Raw genomic sequence first — 14521 nt, 5'->3', positions numbered from 1 at the left:
CTGTGCCCCCTCCCAGCTTCTCGCTGGCAGGGCATGAGAAGCTGAAAAGTCCTTGACTAGTGTGAGCACTGCTTAGCAACAACTAAAACATCGGTGTGTTATCAACATTATTCTCATCCTAAATCCAACACACAGCACTGTACCAGCTACTGGAAAGAAAATTAACTCTATCCCAGCTGAAACCAGGACATCGAGGAATCTGAAGCTTCATATTCCTTCTCTTTATTAATGTTATTAATGTGTACATTGTTAGGTGAAAAGTGAATAGCAAAAGAAGCTTTCAAAACTGTTTTCCTGTTTAATTTCAAAATGTTACCATTGGTTCTTTCAAATTTGCACGGAGTTGTTTATTTTATCTAAATTGAACATTGTCATCCCCAGAAGTTTTAAGTCCCTTATAATAGGAGTTATAATGAAAGTGTTGACAGAACCTTGATTTTAATGCCTTGGCTGAGATGTTTTTATGAGAGTTTTTTCCTGAAACTTTAGAAAGTGATTATTTTTAGTAAAATATTTCCATATGTATACCTTACCAATATTCATTCTAGAAAAAATACACTTTCTATATGGAATTATACATGGTCACCAATTGAATACTAGCCTGCAATTCAAATTATATGTTCTGTCGGCGTCAGAAACCACAAGGACACCCAGACCAGAGCTGGTGCGGTTCAGGAATGGAAGTGCTACAATCCACAGCTTGACTTACAGCCTTGGTATTCCATATTGTCACGTGAACATTTAGGAAGTAGTATCTATTTGACACTTTAAACAGAAACTGTGACTTAGAAGAAAGAGGGAGAAATAAAGCATTCGGAAGATCTGTGGGGAGACCCAGAAAATATGATGCGACATGCAAACTGTTAGTACACAAAACATTTAATTGAGGTGCCAGGCTCTGACTTGTATATCCTTTTGCATACCTCGATGTTTTCTTTTTTTTGTCTGTTCCTTTTTTTAGAGCACCTGTTGAGTTAGATTAATTTTGAATTCCCTTCTGGATAATTTTTAATACTGGGGAGGGGTGAAGTCTTCCAAATAATCTTTGCTTACTATAAACATTTGATCTTTATTGTTCAGAAGCTAGTTCCCACAGAGAGTAAACATCCTCTTATCCATGTTTATCAGGTCGTTGCTTACCATTTTCTTTGCTACATTGTTTGTGGAAATCAAAAGGTTGTTAACAGAATCTACTACCCATCCTTCTGCAGGTGTAAAATGCAAGCGTACAGGCAAACTCTCTTAATCTGACAATGAGATTCTGGTCCCACTAAAATCAATGGGATCTTTGCTACTGTCAAATGGTGCATGTATTCAGGTTTTTCACTTTATCACTTACATTTATAATATAATAGGGGGCCTATTTTATCTCTGCAGACATTTTGGCTGAATATTACTTAGGATGTTTTCATATTACCCAATTTTCACATTCCTGTTGTCCCTTTGTAAAGAATGAGGAGAGGCAGGTTCCTCCAAAGGACAATTTAGTACTTAGGTTTTAATTCATGCTCTGAATTACAAACTGGAGAAAGGTGTCTTATTTGAAAGAGTCTTGCTAGCTTGTTTAACCACCTACATTTGGTATGAAATTGGGTGAAATGAATACAAATGAATACTTCCTTTTCTTTGTATGATTTTGTTACGTTTTTGCCACCTAGATTCTCCTGGACATTTTTCCTGCAAGACACAAAAAATAAAACTCCAGACAGCCAACATTACAGAAAGAAAGATGGAATTTAAGAGTTGCAAGGAGGAGCAGAAAGGGCTAATCTTTTCATTTGTAATTCTTCCCCTGCTTATAACATTGGTGGATAATTCTGCGATTTCTGACCAGTAGTGACAATTATTGCTTCCTTTAATTGTAGGTTGGTTGTACAAGCTGCTGATAAAGGAAACCCCAGACTTTCTGCTACAAGTATTGTGAAGATACAAGTGTTAGATGTTAATGACAACGCTCCAGTTGTCCAACCACTAGGTGAAGTGGAGGTCCCAGAAAGTAAGTGTGATGGTACAGCTAAGTTTTATTAAGACTGGGATTTGTCAAACAACAATAGTGCTTTTGGTGATTTGTGTAACCAAGCGACTCTAGTAAAAAGGATAATGGATCATATTAATACTGAAATATCAAAGTAAATTGTGATCTGCTTTTGTTCTCAGGGGCATTATTCTTAATCTTTAGACATTGTGTTTAAGAATAGTTTGGAGCAAAACCGTAGGCAATTCAGAAAGAGGAAAACAAACTCTACAGAAATACATCTGTAATCTGTTCATTTTGGACTGCAGTGTCATATTCTTCAGATGTCTTCAATTTCTGCTTTTCTCCAATAAAAATACTTGGTGTTAAAAGTTAAAAAAGCATTGCTAGAAATGAGACATTTTTAACTTCATTGTGATGAAAGAAATAATTTCTGTAAATTTGAATGAAGCTTTAAAATGCTCTATAGCTTGATCCAGTAGATGATCATGAAGAGGAGGACCCAGGACCTCCTGAGTTCTAATCCCAGCATACATCTGGTATATTGTGTGACATAAGCTCAACATTGCAGACCTTGAATCTTAAGCCCAGCATTTTCGAATACAGGCATCATATATGTGATGCATTAAGATATACAGCCGAACATTTATAAAGATTTAGGTGCTGAAATTCCAGTACTCCTGTTAACAAAAGATATCAAGGCTGTGTTTCCAGTGATATTTTTTTAGCCTTTCCTAAATTTAGCTCCCACTGGTAATGACAAGTACGGGAGTCATGGATGCACAGCAGCTGTAAACTACTGGCTACTTATTTAGGTTTTTGTATTCTGTTTAAGAACATTTGCTTTAGGACATCACACCGCATGTTTGAGGCTAATGCCCCAGGCATGCAAATGGGGAATGGTTTACTTTCTGTTAGCTCCAGGCTTTGTTAGATGATCACTGATAGGTTCAGTTTGAAATCCCTGGTACTGTCAATTTGGCACATGACAAAAGCTGTCTGTATCCAGTTCCTCAATCTCATAGGAATACACCTTGAGCTCTTAAGACTTTTGTGCCACGTAGGTCTGGCTGCATGTCTCGTGTCTCTCTAGTGGCTTTTCTCCTCCTCTGGACAAGCTTCAGAATTGCAGTTGCTGGCTCTACAAAGACCAGGGGACTCTGATGCCTCAGTTAAATACTGTTGTGGAAGTTTGACACTGTTCAATAAATTCATGTCACCTAAATGCATGTGGAAAACCATGGAAGTTCCTGTTGCTGGTGAAGAAACAGTTATGGCTACACTGAATCTGGGAAAGTCTAAAGAAAACCCAAATTAAAATTGGGATAAAGCAGATGCATTTGAAGAAATCCAGTACTGTTTCCATAGCATTTCTGGATATTGCTCTTATTCTAAAACACAAAGTCAAAATACACCAAAAGCTAATACAGAAAGATTACATATATCTAAGATTCAATATTACAAAATTGGCAAAATCTTCAGAAATTGTAACATCATCTTTTAGCTATGACTTATTCTGAAAATTATTGTTTCAGATGCCCTGCCTGGTTTTATAGTGACTCAGGTGTCAGCAAGTGATGCGGACTCCAGGCCAGCACTTCAGTTTGGTTTTATTTATGATAATAGTCCTGGAATGAAATTTGCCATCGATCAACACACTGGTGTAGTCACAGTGGTGGAACCATTAGATTTTGAAGAAACTGCTGTGTATAAGCTGAGACTCATAGTTTCAGATTCTGTACATCAAACAGAAGCAGAACTCACCATCCTTGTTTTGGACATCAATGATAACCCACCAGTGTTTACTCAGGATTCATATCAGGTGGGAACATGGCAAATGGACAACAAACATGTGAAGTCTTTCCATATATGAAGATAAATAGTAGGAGTGCTTGTTTATATTTGTCTTAAAAATGCATTTGAACACTGAGAAGGAAGGTCTCTGCAAACTATTACTGAGCAGAAACACAGCAGAGCTCTTCTGGGAAACCCCAGCCCCTTCCTAGGAATTCTGCTAAAAAGACTGAGGGAATTGTTTAGTTTTCATGTTTGTGGTTTCTGACTTCAGAAGGAAAGTGGTGTGAATGCTAGCCATACTCCATACACCATGCATTCATCACTAGGAGTTACTGGATATAATCCAAACCAGTTTGGGGAGCAGGGTCCAGTGTTCAGAACTTCCTTCTTCTGAGAGGATGGTAAACAAGTTGGTACATTTATTCTGGGCCCATTACTATGGCATGAATTTCTTCACTTGCAGTTACATGGCTCCACAGAGGTGTAGCAAATGCCCCTGTGGTAGGTTATGCACATATGGTTTGTAATGTGTAACCCTGCCTTACAACAATGGTTCTCATCTAGGGAGTGAGGGATATGAGTTTTGACCTCCCCAACATCCTCTACTAGACTGAGGAGGGTACAGAGCTCAGCTTTTGGACTTCTGGACAAGCATTTGAACTGCTAGAGTGTTGTAGAAGTCAAGTTGTCCAACAGTGTTTTAAAACAAAGCTGTTTTAGTGACTATGGACAACTATGGGCCACTGAGATGGTTAAAGGAATTGGAGCATGTATCATATAAGGCTCTCAAGGGTAAGCTGCTAAAAGAGTTTTGCCCTGACTTCATCAGCCCTGAGGCTGAGGGGCTTGGGCTAAGGCTCAGCACATGTAATGGCTTGGAGTTAGGATTAGGGATGGGAAAGAGACAAAGCCTGGAGCTCCAGGTGAAGTTAGGCTGCAATAAGGCTGCCACACGAAAGGTGAGGCTGCCAGAGGAGTTGTTTCCTTAGGACTTGCTTGTGTGGGTCTAGGCTGTTGGGCTTGGGCTGAGGCCCAAGAAAGCCTAGAGCATGGATCATTTAGCCTGGAGAAGAGAAGGCTCAGGGAGGATCTTACCAATGTCTGTAAATACTGGTGGGGCAAGTAGAGAAGACAGAGCCAGACTCTCCTCTGTGGTGTCCAGTGACAGGGCAAGAGGCAGTGGGCACAAACAGAAATACAGGAAATTCTGTTTAAACATCAGGAAAAACTTTTTTTTAAAACTCTAACAGTGACCGAGTACTGGCACAAGTTGCCCAGAGCAGTTGTGGAGTCTCTATCCCTGGAGATATTAAAAACTCAGCTATACACAGTCATGGGCACCCTGCTCTAGGTGACCCTGCTCTGAGCAAGGGTTGGACAAGATGACCTGTGGAGGTGCCTGCCAGCCTCAGCCATTCTGCAATCCTGTGAACTGAGCTGTTTGCTTGACTTGGTGCTTTTTGTGTGTGGTGGAGGTGCTCAGAGCCAAAAATATGAGGCATCACAGAAGGCTTGGATTTAATAATGCTTCATTTATAAATCTCAGACAGATTTAGTCAAGAAATAAGTCTAAACATTTGGCTTAGTAACAACCTCTGAGCGTGTGCAGGCACAACAATTTAGTCACTTAGATAACTATGGGACAGACTGTAGGCACCTGTGAAACTTTCAGGTGCCTGAGTTGTCAGGATTTGTGTAAATTACCCACTTAAACTCATAAGTTTAAATTCTGAAAAAAAGAAATGCACTATTAATACTCAAGTGATTTTTAGACCTTGCCTTAAGTTTTCCTCAACCCTCGTATGTGTTTGATTTTGGAGAATAGTTTAGGCAAGTACTTGCTTGTGCAAGTGCTAGGAATTTTTTTGTAGATCAGAGCAGACATTACAGACAGGGTTATTAACTGATGCAAATCAGCATAGCTCTATTGAGTATGCTAATGTAAACAGCTGAGCCCTCTCCACAATCCTGATGTTTTGATGTGTTGCTTGGACAGTAAGATACACTGCTTCTTTTCGGTCAATGATACGTATAATTCCCTATTCATCATCCTGTAATTTTTACTCTTTTATTGTCCTTTCAAGTGTTCTCATATTTATACTTTTCATATATAGTTTCATATATATATATGTGTATTATATACATATAATCCCTCTGTTAAAATGATTTAAACTAACACTTGAAGTTATGACAAAGGTAGCTGCTGTATCATACTGTTCATTTGAAATTGGATTTTTAAGGTGGAAGGAAACTTTGGTCACAAAAATACTGTATCTGGACTTCAAATAATGGAAGCTCTTAAAGGAAAGGACTTTCTTGGTTTCCTAGATTATATGAAGAAAAAAGGGAGCGTTTTGGAAAAGTAAATTCTAGGAATAATCCAGTGATGATTAAGTGCTCTGGTGCTGGAATTTTTAGGGTACCTGTGTTAGTTTTTTTAATGGTCAATCATATACTCCAGATGGGGACTGCAGACTGTATTCCATGTACAAAAATCAAGGTGTTTCTGAAAGCAGGGAGAAAAGCCTATTTTAGTTGCAGTTGTAAGTATCCTTCCGTTAGTGTACTATTGAAAAAAGAGATTCAGTGATTCACTGAACTCATTGTCATAATGAACTAGAACTAGATGGATTTTACTACTGCTTAAAGTTTAGTATAAATATTGGCTGTATTGTATGCATCGTTTTCAATATCTCAACTCTTTATAGTTTTGTCCCAGAAGAAAATGGGTAGGTGAAACTTTTTCCAAAGCTGGGAACCGTGTTTGGTTTTTTCTAATAAGATCAAATGAAGGAAAATGGGTTTTTTGTTAAAAATCTTTTATTAAGCTCTATCAAAACTGTAATTTTGCTTTATATGTCAGGTGAGCTTGCCAGAGCTCATTTCTATGGATGCCACTGTTCTGACAGTCTCTGCTGTGGATAGAGATTCGGAGCATAATGGAATGATTTCCTACAAAATCCTCTCTTCCTCTGAGGGATTTGCCATTGATCGTAAGAATGGTGAGTCTGTAAGCATGGTTTATTATTTCGGCTTTTTCAGTGTAAATTGAAGAGTCATATTGCACTTCCGCACCTGTTGCCAGTGATCACTTGAGTTCTGGAAATCTTTGGTGACTGAAGTCCACCATATGTTTTGGCTAAATCTGCCATTATCGCTGAAGAACTGATAGCATCAAAGACCAGAGTTCTCAGTTTGTCCCTGAACTGTGCACGAGGCAGCTAGTTACAACATCCTATAGGTGCCATTCCTCTGACGTGATTTAATAGAAAAGTTGCTGTACGTTTTGCATTGTTTCATGACATTTCAGCTCATGCATTAGGTTTCAGTCAATTTAAGCTCATACTTACTATTTTTCAGTATAAGTTGAACCTATCATAATGGAGCTTCTCTACAGCTTGGGCAGTATGTTTTTAAGATTACTTCTTTAGAGAGCTTATGTTATCCTATAATCCTAAATGGAATTTAAAAGTTTTCTAAACTGAGAATGTTCTCTCCAAAGTACGTAATTTTCTTCAATAGCTGAGACTTACTGTTTTAAATGTTCTGGCCTAACGTTGTGACAGTCTGGGAGGTAGAAAACTCCGTGTGTGTGTCTCTGTATGCATGTGTACGTACTGGTTTTGGTAATATCAGCTTCACAGATTACTAGATACTGCAAAAATGATATGCAACTATTGTTCAGTGAGCAAGTTCTTACCACTTACTTGCAGTTTCCAGGTGTTTACATGAGGTGAATTTTTGAATGCAGTGTGTGTTTGGTGATGGTAACTACAAACACTGAAAATACGAATCTCTTACCCAGTTAAAGCTGTTTGCTGTTTTACCCATTTGTTACTCTATTCACCAACCTGTCTTTATCTTTGGCTAATGGTTGTTTTTAACTGTGGTCAGAAAATTGTCACACGGCATTGTCTCTGTGGTGCTTAGCTGTACACTGTGAAGAGTGAAGTAGAAGTAGATGACTTATGAACATAGAGTCAGAATGGTTTGGGATGGAAGGGACTTTTAAAGATCATCTAGTCCAACCCCCATGTTTAGATAAGCAATTTGAATGAGACATGCTTATATAACTTACTGGCAAACCTATCTAAATAACAAACATGCCTATAATGCTGTTACCAGATTGCAAGCAAAATGGGAGAACTAACGACCTTCAGTAATGAACTTGCACAGCACAGACACGTCTAATAAGGAGCCTATATTTCCTTAGCTTTATTTTGCCTTTTATTTTCTGCAGTTGGCATGTTCAGCCTGTTATGAGGAAGAGAAATTTTTGCTAGTTTAAATGCAGTATGTGTATTTGATACTGCATCATTGTGGGTAGACTTTGCAGCATTAGCTCTGATTTCTTAGAGTTACTCTGGGGTGTGCAGCCATTACATTTGAATAATTTTCAAATATGACTGATTAGATTCAGCTTTTGGAATCACATTTACTTGCCTTAGTGAGTGTGGGGCTTTATTAATTCTGTTTTACTTTCAGGTTCAGTGTTTGCTACAGGACCAGTGACACAGCTGGAAAAGATTCCCATTATCCAGCTCCTGATAGAAGCCACGGACAGTGGCAGTCCTGCTCTGAGTGCAGTTACCTCCATAGAGGTGCATGTAGAAGATGTGAATAACTATGCCCCTCAGTTCACAAGGGTGCTGTACAATGTCAGTGTGAGCGAGGATGCCTTGGTTGGAGAAAGTGTCCTCACATTTTCAGCCATCGACTATGATTGGACACATGAAAACACGTATGTTGAATACTCTATTATTGATGGGAATTCTGACAATTTATTCTCTGTGGAAACAAGTGTCGTGGAGTCAGAAACATCCTACAAGCTAGTTGGCAATCTTGTTTTGAGCAATATTCTCGACAGGGAAACGGCTTCTTCTCACTGTTTGGTCCTCCTTGCCTCTGATCGTGGAACGCCCTCCTTGAATTCAACCGCTACCGTGCTAATAACTGTACTGGATGCTAATGATAATCCTCCAGTATTTAGCAGCCCGGAGTACCGTATTCATGTCAAAGAAAGCATCCCTGTAGGTAGTCACATCACTGAAGTTTCAGCAAATGACTGTGATGCAGGCACTAACGCAGAGATCACTTACGCTATGATCTCTGGAAATGACAGGGGACATTTTCGCTTGGATGAGAAAACGGGATCAGTGGATTTGATGAAAACGCTGGATTATGAGGATACCATGAAATTCAATTTGATCATCCAAGCCACAGATGGAGGAGCTGATGTAAAAAATGTGGCTTTTTCTGTTGTTCTTGTTAGCGTCCTAGATGACAACGATTATGCCCCACTATTTTTGTTTCCCAGCCTGAGCTGCATTGTCAGTGAAAATCTGCCTCCCTTTTCTTTTGTGTGTGCTGTTAATGCACTGGATTTTGATAAAGGCTCCTATGGCCGCCTTACCTACTCCATCCAGTCTTCGTGTTTGGCTCACCGTGAAGCTCCTAGAGACCATGACATGTTCTTCATTGATCCTTTGACAGGAGATATTCATACAAAGCAAATGTTTGACTACGAAAGTCAGAATAGGTACTGTCTCATAATCCAAGCAAAAGACAAAGGTGACTCACTGGCCACCATTACAGTTCAGGTAGATATTGAGGGGAGAGATGAATTTGACCCAGTGTTTACACAAGATCAGTATTTCTTTAATCTCCCTGAGAAGAACGAAGCAGGCCAGGTGCTTGGCAGAGTGACAGCATCAGACAGCGATGGTGGACTGGACGGAGTTGTTCATTACTCCCTGCTAAAAACTTCTCCATTCTTTTCTGTAAATCAAACCAGTGGTAGTATTTATTTGACTCAGACTGTTCACAGAAAGAAAAATGGCAGCAAAAGGAATGATGACACCCTGAAATTGTTGGTAAGAGCTCATAGCCCCAAAATTGAGTCAAAGTTCACAGTATGCACTGTTTTGGTAAATGTTTCCAGTTCTCCTGAGAGTTATCCCATAGTGTCAGCATACAGCCTGACCATTAGCGTTTCAGTCTCCTTGATAGTGTTCCTACTGCTTGCGGTCAGTCTTATTGCACTTATTCTGAGACATAAGCGGAAAGATCTGATGAACTCTTGTGTGAAAAAAGAAGCAGTATCCTCCTCAGCTACTGATGTGAATTCAGCCAACAAAGATAAAGACTGCCAGAAAATCCAAAGTACTGAGAGCAGTATGCTTCCCATGGGTGCCATAGCAGAATGGCTGAGCTTAGCAGGAGTTGGAGAGGGGAAGGATGATGGTGTCCCCTGCAGGCATTCAGACTCCAGTGGCCACGGTTCTGCTGAAGGAGAAACTGCAGAGGACGAGGAAATCAAAAGGATCAATGAGCATCCTTGCAGAAAGAGTGCCAGCTCGGTGCTGAGCGAGCGCAGCTCACGGGTGCCAGATTCAGGGATCCCAAGAGAGCCTGATCAGCTCTCCTGTCAGTCTGGAGAAACAGATGTCATGGCTACCATGCAAAGCATGGAGAGCGTGCAGGCCATTAAAGGAGAAGGTGGAGAAGAAGCCTGTGACACAGCCTATGCACATAACAAAATGCTGTCTCAAACACTTAAGAAAATTGGAATAAAAGAGAAGGACATAATGACAGACCTCACAAGAGAATATGTCTTGATGTCAGATAGGCAGGACTCTGGGTATGATTCACTTGCAATTCTTGGCACCTCTGATGAGGATCTTGGAGGTGGTTATAACTGGGATTATGTGCTCAGCTGGGAACCCAGATTTCAACCTCTTGCCTCGGTGTTTAATGATATTGCAAAACTGAAAGATGAAAACATACACATTCATAGCTTCCCTAAGGAGAAGAAATCTCTTGTTTTCCCTCCTCCCTTGATAACATCAGTAGCTCAGCCTGGCATAAGGACAGTGCCACCACGAATGCCGAATATAATATCAGGGCAAGCATTTAAAAAATACCCTCCTTCTCCCCTTATCCATAATCTTGGATACCCTCCACCAACCATGACCCCCAGTTTTTCTCCTTCTCTCTCTTTACTTACCATGCAGATGCCTACTGCTTCTCCAGTAATGTCTGATGGGAGAATGATAGGAACATGTCTTATTGATCCAAGCCATGAACTTGCAGCAGAGGACGAAATTCAGGTCTAGGTTATTAACTGACAGTAGTTTATGGTAAAAAAATAGGGCTTAAAATGTATTTTGTTATTGTTTAACAAGCAAAATGTGCCTGTCAGAGCTATATCACCAATATTCTTTCTGTTTTCATGAGCTGAAAAAGTTAAAATATAAAATAGCCACAAACTTGGTAACTATCCATTTTGTTCTTCCCAGAATACACTGTGAGGCCATGAGGCTTCTCTTCTTTCAGCTCCCAACAACTATGGTTTCCTATGTAAATCACACAGCCAGTTGCCTGATAACCAACTTGATGGATTTTACTGTTTTTTTCATAAAATATGTCAATAACAAATAAATGGTAGTAATTCTTTACTGTGGAAAAACTTTATTAGCATGCTGGTGGGTTCTGACCACTTCTGTGGTGGTATTAGAAGAGGGTACTAGAGGGATGTGTAAGTACAACAGGTTTGGGGGTGGCCAAAGAATAAAGCAAAGATTCCTGTTGAGCTCTTTCTCGAGTGTTTGCCCAGACTTCCCACATCTCAGCCCCTGGGTCCCAACAACCTGTTGGGCCTGGTGCAGTTTCATCATCTGCCATGGCTCCCCGACGGGCTTTATTAGCTATCTTTATGCTGTGGAATCCCATGTAGCAGTTTCTGTGCACCTTTTGTTTCTCTCCTGGTGTAAAGCCAGCGAGTCATGATTATCTGAGTAATAACAGATCACTGTTGGAAAACAGAATAACTAGTGGTAAGATAAAAGCAACCATCTTCTCTATTACTACATCTAAAACAGATACCTATTGTCTTTCTGTCCTATTACAGAAGCTGTCCTGGTCCCCAGGCAGCTGTAGGGCTGTAGGGATGGACAGTGTTACTATTCTGAAGGGCTTGTATGCCTCCACCCTGGTCTTTGGTCCTGTGCTGGGCATATCTCTGCAAGACCAGATAATCTGGCCTTGTTTGTTGTATGTATCATACATATGGCATTTTGTGTATGTATGTATATCCAGACACATACGCATGCCTATAGTGCTGTGTATGCTTGTATATTGTATCAGATCAATAAAATACACAGAAAATACATCTAGAGTAACTCTGGTTTCTCTTCAGTGTGTATTTAAAAGTCTTTTGCATCATGTGTATTAAAACTTGGCTATGGGGAAGGGTCTAATTGGTGCCGGAGAATTTGTTACAAGTTGGATGTGTACAGAGGTATATATTGTACAGGTCGTAACAGGTGGAGGAAAGGCATACAGTGCATTTAGACTGAGTGATCTTGTGGGATCAGCATCACGTGAGCAGTGGCTTTTGTCGTTTCCGCAGTCATGCACGTCAAGATTTGCAGCCTGTGGGCTCATAACCTGCTTTGAATAAGATCCTGTTTCTAAGGCTACACCTGCACTGTACTACCATGCAAGAGGATCCATGCTGCTGTGCAAGAGTGCTTCTTTTAAAGCTGGCATTTGTTCTTTGTACTGCCATGGAGTATGAAATGAGACATAGCTTAGGAATTCATCAGGATAGACAAATGTTACTAAGAAAGGAGACAGGATGATAAGTTTTATAGTCAGACAAAAAGCTGTGCCAGGAAGAGGAAAGCAAAGGGGAGGAGTCATTCCCAGTTCATATCTGAACATGGAGTATCAGTTTAGGCCATTATTTCAGAATGAGTAGTATTCTCCACCTGTTAACATTACGCTATCTACAGCCTGTTCGGTTTTGACTTATATGTCTTAACTTGTAATTTCTAATAGAATGAGAGGGGTTCTTTGTGGTGTTCAGTTCTGTGCAGTTACAGTTTCAGGAGGCACACGTGGCACACAGAACTACCTTTTCTATATAGTCAACAACTTAGCTAATCTGATTGCAGGTTCAGGTGGTCATGATCAAGTGGCAGCTATTGCTCTGAGGAGCAATGAGGACATGCTGTCCTGATAGGGGTCATCTTTCCAATGGGTGATCGGTGGAAGAATAAATGCTTTACACAGCAAAACTGTGTTTATCTTTCACATTGATGGATATGAAGTGGTAGCTAGGGCCTCATTTCATGTATAGAGTCTAGGCTAATGGATGAGTAGCTTTTTCTTCACTAATATTGCTGTTGCAAATGGAATACTATTAGCATTAGAAATCATTAGAAAGCATTCAGTCATCATATTTAGCACAAGATTTGGACCTCACCATGCTAATGTGTGCCCACTTCCTATAGTTCTGCTTGAGAAGTGAAAAAACCCTGTTTCTGTTTTTGCCCTTTTTGCTCCTTCAAATGCAGCTTGTTTTCGATGTCTTTCTGAAAAGATTAGATGACTTGCACGAAATAACCAATGCATACTTTGTGCTCCTCTTGTGTTACAGCAATCTTTTCCTTGTTTCTTACATATTTGCTCATTCTGTATCAAATGGGAAACAACACTTAGCTGATATATTGTTAGTCAAGCTTAAAAATGCAACCGTTGAAACAAGTGTCTGCAATAAATCATGTGTAGTTCTTTTAACCTTATTGTTTTTTTCCCTAAGTAAACAGTGTAACTTCTATAATTTACCATGAGTTTAATATTAGCTTGCCTCGAAGAGGCTGTGTTACTTTGCAATTCTGCACACCAGTTTTAGCACTTTGGAGAAGGTACAGAACTTGTTAGTGGAAAATCACATTAAGCTCAAAATGCATAAGCTATAAAATAAAAGACAGTTGTCTCTTCTGGAATTTTGGCTGCCTGCCTTCTGGATTTGCTTGTTGGCAGCCTTGAAAACACTGGTGTAAATCACTACCAAATGGATATCAAAATTCCATCTACCAGTAGTAATCATTAAATTGACGTTCAAGCAGATTCCTGTGCAAAGAGGAAAAACCTTCATATTTTCAGGGAATCCATCATTTACAGATTATAAAAATATATATACCTATTTTCTAAAATGATACTAAAAACACTAGTTACCTACACAAGTCCATATTTAGTTTGTATTTTATCTTCAGCTGAAGACAGGAATTGTTACTAAATCAGTTTTAGATAAAAATAGTTCCGATAAAAATGAACCCTTGTTGCTAAGTCTATTGCACTGCCAATTCCTACTATCATTTATATTTGGTTGCCATCAGTTCTCTGTGCTGTTGTCACTTGTTTTCTTTAACTGACATGTAGCTTCCTGAAGAACTATGTTTAAATCTTCTCCTTGGGAGACCTATAAGCCAAAAAATGCTGCCCTGACAAAAAAATGTTATTAGAACATCAGCTAGCACCAGGCTGACGATTGTGCCCTTTATGCTTCTACAGCTCATGGAGTCAAAGGCCAATTGGCAATCCAGTTGAGCATCGTAGGTGTGCAGGGCCATTGAGATTAGACCTCCTCCCAACGTGTGCTGACTACATCGCTCCTTGAAAACTGGCCCCGGGGACTGAAGGGCACAGGGGAATCCTTGCAGAGAGGAAACTGGCACCAGTTTGCTGAGCATGGAGGGCGGTGTTCCCTAAAATCCTGTAAAAACACTAATTGGAATAGGAGGCAGTTGCAACTTCGTAATTGAATATACTGTGGTGGGAGGCTTATATTTAGAATTTGGCTTACTTTGCAAGTGAAACAGATTTGCAGCTTCTTGCTTTTAGTATCTGGCACAACAGAACCAACTCACTATAGCGATACATGGCTTAGTTCACTGTCGATGA

General features: G+C 39.8%; 1 protein-coding gene across 1 annotated transcript in view; it reads left to right on the top strand.

Moving 5' to 3' along the window:
* The window catches only part of DCHS2 (dachsous cadherin-related 2), a 78119-nt gene extending 67232 nt beyond the window's left edge, over positions 1 to 10887 (top strand). Inside the window, exons 17-20 of the mRNA XM_019473141.1 lie at positions 1866 to 1996; positions 3511 to 3797; positions 6636 to 6774; positions 8258 to 10887. Coding sequence (XP_019328686.1) covers positions 1866 to 1996; positions 3511 to 3797; positions 6636 to 6774; positions 8258 to 10887 — 3187 coding nt within the window. The remainder of the gene's footprint in view (positions 1 to 1865; positions 1997 to 3510; positions 3798 to 6635; positions 6775 to 8257) is intronic.
* Positions 10888 to 14521: the final 3634 nt, after the last annotated feature.

Source organism: Aptenodytes forsteri, unplaced genomic scaffold (assembly GCF_000699145.1).
Source record: "Aptenodytes forsteri isolate BGI_AS27 unplaced genomic scaffold, ASM69914v1 Scaffold6, whole genome shotgun sequence".
Lineage (NCBI taxonomy): Eukaryota > Metazoa > Chordata > Aves > Sphenisciformes > Spheniscidae > Aptenodytes > Aptenodytes forsteri.
This window is presented reverse-complemented; position numbering and strand designations above follow the sequence as displayed.